The sequence below is a fragment of the Rhagoletis zephyria genome, unplaced genomic scaffold, assembly GCF_001687245.7.
Source record: "Rhagoletis zephyria isolate East Lansing unplaced genomic scaffold, Rhagoletis_zephyria_1.1 Rzeph_scaffold_00101, whole genome shotgun sequence".
Taxonomy (NCBI): domain Eukaryota; kingdom Metazoa; phylum Arthropoda; class Insecta; order Diptera; family Tephritidae; genus Rhagoletis; species Rhagoletis zephyria.
Genome location: NW_016157185.1, coordinates 100205 through 108584, shown reverse-complemented (window position 1 = coordinate 108584; position 8380 = coordinate 100205). Strand labels below are relative to the sequence as shown.

Genomic DNA, 8380 nt, shown 5'->3' with positions numbered 1-8380 from the left:
TGCAAAAAATGCCATATTTCCAACCGACATAATTAATGAATTAGTGCACAGATATAGTAAATTTTATTTTTATAATAAAGCGTGAACTGTTGTCTACAAGTGTGTTTAAAAGTATTTTGATTCGAATTACGCATTTGGACAGTACCCCAAAATCGTTGTCCAAATACGCAAACAGTACCCAAGTATTATTTTCTAATTTTTAGTCCATTTATAAAACCGTGGTATATTAAAAGTTTTTTTATTTCATTCATTTTTTAACATAGAACGATAACTAATGTAATGTACCAAACGATTTCTTAGTTTTATGTAACTATCATTTGAATGAAAGTGACTTGTGGGACACTGAAAAGAACTATATTTTAGCCAAAAAATGTAATCTTTTTTTTTAATATTTTTCAACAGATTAATGAAATTCAGTTAATTAGGGCATTTTAAAATTTATCTTGACCCGTTAAGTAAAAAAACTGAAAAAGCAATTGCTTAGTTTTTATTCATACGGAACATTATAGCTGATTTTTAAGTGTATTTATGAACATTTTATATACACATAATTTTGTTTTACGTATGCGTGTACATAAGTAAATTTGTGCTTTCAATTTTATTTTTTTGACCAAGTTTTGCGCATTTCAGTATTCAAAATTTAGGAACACTTTCATAAAATGTTACAATGTACAGAACAGAAATTAAAACAATCGATATTCTTACAAAGATGTTTTAAGTTTTCGAAAAAAAGATATGTATAAATATGTACATTGTATGTATGTAGTTGAACAGCATTTGCAGATCTAAATATATTTCCTATTCCCAAGGAAGACGTCCCAAGGGGCATTCTGACCAGTTATACATTTCATTATCTGCAAATAATTTTAAAACTTTTAATATCAGTTTGCAAAATTTGAATAATGCAATACCATTTTCAAGCGTCCAGCAACCATACTGTTTTTTACTATTATCATCCACTGATTCGTTAACATCACACTCCATTTCCTCTTGATTGGCCTGCTTATTAAGTGCTTGCAATAATTCACTAGCTGTATGAATTGTGGCATCATTGTCAGTTGGTTTTTCAACTTCTTTCTTCAGACCAATTTTCTTGCCAAAAAATGCGTCGATTAACTGTGAGATGCCTCGGATTTCAGCAGTTGTAAGCGGTGGCTCCACAAGTGGCAATATGCTAAGAAAAATTATTGAAACTTTCAAATTGCCACGAAAGTAATTTCAAGAAGGCTACCTCTTGACTATAGGTGCTGTATATGCATTAATAGAACTAAGTTTTTGTTTTACAAAACTTTTTTCAACTATCCAAAGCCATGGACGTCGCATAGAATCACCAAAAATAGGCGTACATTTTAAGTCAACTCCGGCATAAATCAAATGCCTTCTCATTTTCTTCGATATATTTTCTAGATTCAACGTGGTGAAGTCAAAGTCGTTTGTATTGGGATTCTGCAAGCAATATAGAGAGCTGTCGCTGGTGTTTTATGTAAGCATTTATTTTTACCTACCTCATCCAATTCCGCCTTATACATTTGTTTGCATTTGCGAAAGGCTACAAAGCCTGCAGCTATCCTTGTGGCCCACAAACTTGCACCAGCTCGACGGTTCTTCGGCACGACGGTGTTGTCTGCCATTTCTATCAAACTGTAAAAGAGATCTTCGATGAATCCGTGAATCGCCAGCATTCGGAAAAGGCTTTGTGTTGCGGCAATTATAAATTCTAGAGGTTCCCCAGAGCTATGAGAATCTTTAAAAAAGAAAGATATATGTACGTTAGACTGCATCACCAAAAAAAAAGTTGCGGGGTTTTTCGCCGGGATTACAAAAATTATTATACTTGAAGACCTCTACCAAAATATTTCGGAAAAATATTTTGGTTTACGTGAGCTGGACCGATTTGAAAATGTCTCCAAAAATGGACACCTCTATTCTGCAACACTTTCGTATTCGGATTTCGCTACGAATCGTAGAAATGGTATGCCACAATCCGAATCGTATCTTCGAACTCTCGAAATTCGTAACAATGGCATGCCTAAAAACGAACGAGTAAGAAATTATCGAAGTCAACATGGGCTTTAAATTCACAATCCTATCGATTTACATACCCCCTAAACAAACGTTAGCGTTAAAGATCTCTACGATATCACCTCTGGGGCAAAAACTGAAATTTTACTAGTAGGTGACCTTAACGCATGGAACCCCCTGTGGGGCTCAGAATCCACTAACCAAAGAGGTAAAATAGTAGAGGATTTCCTGCTGTCAAAAAAATTAATAGTTCTAAACGACATGGCACCAACACACTTCACAACGCACCAGACATTCACACACATAGACGTTTGTATATGCTCACCTGGGATAGGTCCGAAGCTTACCTGCTCCACTCTGTCCCAACTTCATGGAAGTGATCACTTCCCGCTGTTGACCAAAATAGTTTTAGCTTCGTCAAACCCTGGTACACCCAAACCGAAGTTTATTAAAGAAAAGGCCAACTGGGCGAAATTCCAATGCTCGACTAACAAAGCCATAGAGAAACACTAGCAAATGGGTCATATAAATAAGGAAGCCAGTGTTTTACGAAAAGCAGCTCATCTTTCAGTACCCCAAACCCACATTAGTATTCGCAAAACTGTAGTCCCATATTGGTCGTCACATCTTGAAGAATTAAGAGAAACAAAAAACTTCCACAGGAATTTGTGACGCATAAAAAGTGTACTAGAAATCGAACACACAAATGTTTCTCCATCATTGTCGGTAAAACAAATCAAATGTCGCATCACTGAATTTGAGTACGAGTAGAAACTATAGGAATGAAAGGATACTTATACTAAGTAATAGTCAGGCGGCACTTATGGCTCTCTCATCATTCGAGATCAAGCGGCGGAGCTTTATGCTATACAACTAATGTGGGTACCAGGGCACATAGGGGTTGCAGGAAATGAGGCTGACCATCTGGCCAGAATGAGCGCTTCCTCGACCCCGATAGGACCTGAGCCCTTTCTGGCGGTGGGACCCAGTACCATAAAGGAAATGCTCAGAAGGCACAGTTGCAAACTGAGGGAACTGCACTGGCGTGTCACTATGGGTCAACGTCAGGCTAAAAGGATATTGGGAGGTTACAATCTGACAAGATACAGGCCAAAGGAGAAACTAAGAATTATTACAAGAATTTTGACGGTCCACTGTAAGCTCAGAGGGCACCTGTATAAACTGGGTATCTGGTCCAGCGACCTGTGTCGCTTCTGCGATGAGGCCAAGGAGACTCCCTACACCTTACAAGATTTTTGACGGGCCACTGTAGGCTCAGAGGGCACCTGTATAAACTGGGTATCTGGTCCAGCGACCTGTGTCACTTCAGCGATGAGGACAAGGAGACTCCCTACACCTTACAAGATTTTTGACGGGCCACTGTAGGCTCAGAGGGCACCTGTATAAACTGGGTATCTGGTCCAGCGACCTGTGTCACTTCAGCGATGAGGACAAGGAGACTCCCTACACCTTACAAGATTTTTGACGGGCCACTGTAGGCTCAGAGGGCACCTGTATAAACTGGGTATCTGGTCCAGCGACCTGTGTCACTTCAGCGATGAGGACAAGGAGACTCCCTACACCTTCTTATTGAGTGCGAGGCCGTTGCACGCAGGAGGTATAGGAGCATAGGACACACAATTGGCCAAGAGAGGAGCACATACGCTCACTGTCCCCGGGGTCTATTATGAAATTTATAGACACTCTGGGGCTGGTTGAGGTGTTGTGATGAGCTAGGGGAACAATAGACCTACCGCTCGCAGTGCCTTACCCAACTAACTATCTAACTATCTAACTAAGCCTGTTTTTAAAAAGTAGGTGTGAGGGGGCATCAAACTCCAAAAAGTGTCAATTTGACACTATAGTCGCACAACGGTAACACTGATTGCAGCATGTCGATTTTTCGATAAAAATTCGGGTTCTAGAATAAGGGTGAGAGTTTTTTATGAATAGAAATAGTTTTTTAAAGAATTGTGTGAAAAAATCCCCTCAGATGACAAAAAAAAATTAAGCTTAAAAAATTTGCATAAAAATATTTAAAACTCTTCAACGGAATCGTAATGATGTGATTTTTGATGCTGAATTTTAACTTTTCTCAAAGATTGATTTACAAAAAACTTGAATAACTACGATTTAGACTTGTGGGGTATCAGTAGAAAGGTATTTTCTCACCCTTTTTATTTCTGTGCAAAAAAGGCTTATTCACGTCCTACTTTTTTCACATACAAATCTTAATTCAACTTGTAATGACACTCAGTCATCCTACCTTTCACTTTCATCCTTTTAATAAGTTATTAGCAAAGAAATAAAAATGGTGAGAAAATACCTTTCCAATGATACCCCACAAGTCTAAGTCGGAATTGTTAAAGTTCAGTTATTCAATTTTTTCTTCTACCAATCTTTGAAAAAAGTTAAAAAAACAGCATAAAAAATCTCATTATTACGGTTCCGTTGAAATTTTTTTAAAAATATTTGTATGCAAATTTTGTAAACTTAAACCGTTTTGTCATTTTAGGGAATTTTTTTCAAGCAAATCTTGAAGAAACAATTTTATTAACCGACTTCACAAAAAAGAGAAAGGTTATGAATTCGTCGGAATTTTTCTTATGTACATATGTTATTGCATAACTTTGAACCACCTTAACCGATTTCTATAATTTTTTTTAAAGAAAATGTGTTTTAAATCCGATCATCGGATCATGAAGAAATTAACGATAATCTTACATTTTTATATGAGAATTGAAGTCGTTTTAGTTTTTTCCTTACAAATTACTTGTTCATAAAAAACTCCATTTTTGGAGGTATTTTCAAATCGGTCCAGCTCATGTATATCTTAATATTTTTCCTAAATATTTTGGTGCAACTTTTAAAATATAATAGAATTCCAATGGAAACACAGCATCGATTTTGATTTGTATGGGGAGTGATGCAGTCTAATGTACATACATACATATAAATAATTTGTACTATAAACGAAAGCATGCAGCTTGAATCACTTTGTGTTGTTATATAAAATTTCCATACCTCCAATCGAGAAGAAATATTTCATCTTCAGTAAGGATTCAATAAAAATTTCCGACATATCCTTAATGGCGATTTCGCGTTTGATTTGTGATATTAATTCTTTTACTGCAAGCTCCAACGCTTCTTTTAATGAAGTTAACTTGTGATCAGCGTAATATGCTCTAAGCTGCGCAAGACGTTTGCCACTTATGTGCCGTTTTCCACTTTTCATATTATGCGCACCTTTACAAGCGCACTCCAAAGCTGCATCATAAATAGTAAATAGTGTCGTAACATTTTCTTCAAACTGTGTTTTGTCTTTGCGACGAATTTTACTGGCGTCTACATCGCACATTGTATCTCGTTGTGGAATCCAATAGTAGTCACGAAGCCATGTCAAGCAGTTCACCACGGAACTCCGTAATACGTCGAGGGGAGGCAGCACTTGTCCGTGGGCACAAATGTGTCGTAGATCCACCACAAAAGAAGGCAGTCCCAGCATACGTGCGGTATCGTACATTGTCCGCATATTATGCGATTGCATAGTGGACGACATAAAATTGAAGAAGCGTGTGAAAGCGCTTGCATATAAAGTTTGCAAGTCGCTCTCAGTTAGTGTATTTTGCGTCCGCTCTTTATCTCTGTGTTGTACTTCAAGAAGCGTTTTAGTTGCAAGTACGCCCGCTGGGCATTGTGTACTACGCCGCAAACTCCAAACCTTCATTTGTTTTAGAGCGCGCTTTTGCTGTTCAATGTCATTGTCGGGTCCAAACAACCACTCAAAGATGCACCCAAATTCCTTTCTGCAAGAAAAAATTTTCAAACCAAAACAGATTCCCAATCAAATGAAGACTTACACATCTTTCCACGGTCCAACAACCGTCCGTCTTTTTTCAACCGCAATTTCTTCCATAATTCCAATAACTTCCTGTCGTCCTCCTTTGGTATCATAAGCCGATTATTAATTCGTTAAAAGTTCATAACATAGAAGGAAGATTGGAGTCAGTAAAATAGCATGGTTGAAAATAGTAAACAAACCATACACGTGCAAATTAGAGATGGGTAACTCAGCGCAGTGCGGAGCTGTTGAACTGACTCCCAGCAGTGTGTCGCACTCTCACACTCACTTCTAAAAAAAAACATGACTCAGTAACTCAATACATATTCGCCACATAGTCGGTACTCAGAGTAAAAAATGAAAATAAAGACGAGAAAATTGCAAAAAATTTGATAGTTGTGAAAATTTACAATTCGTTCAAGTTATTCCGCTAAGCAGTTCTACAGCGCCTACCAACTAATTTCCTCTTAACAGCTCTGTAGTGCAAACCAACTTCACAGCGCTCATCAGCTCTGCAGCATATACCAACTCTATTCCTTTTAAAAGCTCTACAGTGCAAACCAGGGCATAAATCACGTAACTGTAAAGCGATAGTCGTTCAAACGATACTAACAAAACGACCTCGTAAAAACACTGATTTATGCATTTGTTTTGCTGTTACGTTACTGTTACTGTTACGTGAAGCAAAACTAGAATCGAGTTGACAATATCGCTTCAACAACCTCGACACGACATCGTTCAGACGATTGTCGTCATACGTGACTCACGCCCTACTCTACAACACACATCAACCCTATTCCTTGTAACAGGTCTACAGTGCAAACCAGCTCTGCAGCGCTCATCAGCTGAATAACAGCGCTAACCAACTCTAAGCTGTGTTGCCTCGACAACTCAATTGTGCCACCTCACTGAGCTGACGCATAAAAGGAGCTTGTGCTATTGAGTTAACTCGCTAAATTTCAATGAGTTACCCAACCCTAGTGCAAATTAGGAACATGTTGAAATGTCAGACATTTTGCAGCTGCGAAAACATCGGGGTAGGAGTGTTCGAAATTTAAGAAAGCATCGATATCATGAATCGACTTAATTCATTGCATGTAAAATCGATATGGCGATATATCAGGCTGAACAATATCGATATCGAAAAAATCGATGTTGAAAATCTTTCTCCCAATTGAATAGAATATTAGACCTGCCTGTCAACTCACCTAATTGTGTTATTCCAATCTTGTATATTTATTGAGGATTAAAACGGCATGCGGTTCGACTAAAGCGGTTTGTCAAACTTAAGAGCTAAATAATCACACAAGCTGCTGATTTAACCTACTTTAGTATTTTCCCATACACTTTTTTGTAGATCAAAAATAAATTTCAACTTTAATATTCATATTGCGGGTAAAGTATCGATGTCTTCGATATATCGACCTTGAAATATCGATTCAAAAAATCGATTATCGTGCCATGAAATATCGATATTCAGAATAATCGATACGATATCGAACATTCCTACATCGGGGCACTATTGATAGTACCGACGTTTTAATTTTTTTTGGAAATACCGATGTTTTTGCAAGATATCGACCTCTTTGCGCCAAATTTTCGTATGTATGGTAAATTTTTTCGAAATTTACCTTTTGGTGCGAATATGTTCTACACTCTACAACGCATCACTTTGTAAAACATTGTGGTTAAAATCCCTGTAGTTAAGTCAGAAATTTACTGTATATTTTATTATTTCCTTGAGAGCGATATAAGTGGCGTTTTTGTACGCGATAGTTTGTACCAGTTTTTACTAACTATTACTACGTTTATACGTACGCTATTTGCAAATAAAAATAATTTGCAAATACCTAACTCACTGTTTATTCGACGCGGAAAAATTCTTTTTTAATATTGCCTGATTATAAAAAGGCAATAATATGACCATTGTAAAAGAAAATGAACCTAATAATGGCGGCGTCTTGCGCCTATTTGCAAATAGAACTACTAGTCAATACTTATTTGCGGGATTTAGTTATTTGCAAATAAAAAATTAACTCAGCGTTTATACGGCAAAATTTGCCATTTTGCAAATTGTTATTTGCAAATAAAAAATTAACTCAGCGTTTATACGGCAAAATTTGCCATTTTGCAAATTGTTATTTGCAAATAATCCGTGCGTATGAACGTAGTAATAGAGAATTTAGAAATAGGTTTTAACGATTAAAATTGTTTTTTATTGTAATCACCGTTTTAACTCTTTTGACTATTTAAAATGCATTTTATGGCAAAAACAGAATTTTAACTTTAAAATGAGGAGAACGCGGTTTTAAAATGGTAAAAAAAGGTTCTAAATTTTGTTTTGTTGATGAAGTCGTGAACGAAATAGCACCCAGGTTCGGTTCCCACTCCGAGCGATTCCAACAATTTTTTTTTTTATTTTATATTGTCCCTCAGCAGGCAATGGCAAACCTCCGAGTGTATTTCTGCCATGAAAAACAGCTTCTAATAAAAATACAATCGCCGTTCGGAGTCGGC

At 37.0% G+C, this 8380-nt stretch overlaps 1 protein-coding gene across 1 annotated transcript; it reads right to left on the bottom strand.

Annotated features, from left to right (window-relative positions):
• Positions 1-610: 610 nt before the first annotated feature.
• Positions 611-6121, bottom strand: LOC108376653 (uncharacterized). The gene is made up of 6 exons (XM_017632883.1): positions 5883-6121; positions 5047-5828; positions 1506-1744; positions 1232-1446; positions 912-1174; positions 611-854 (listed from the first exon to the last, which is right to left on the bottom strand). The coding sequence occupies exons 1-6, from the start codon at positions 5936-5938 to the stop codon at positions 799-801; spliced, it is 1611 nt and encodes a 536-aa protein (XP_017488372.1). The 5' UTR covers positions 5939-6121; the 3' UTR covers positions 611-798.
• Positions 6122-8380: the final 2259 nt, after the last annotated feature.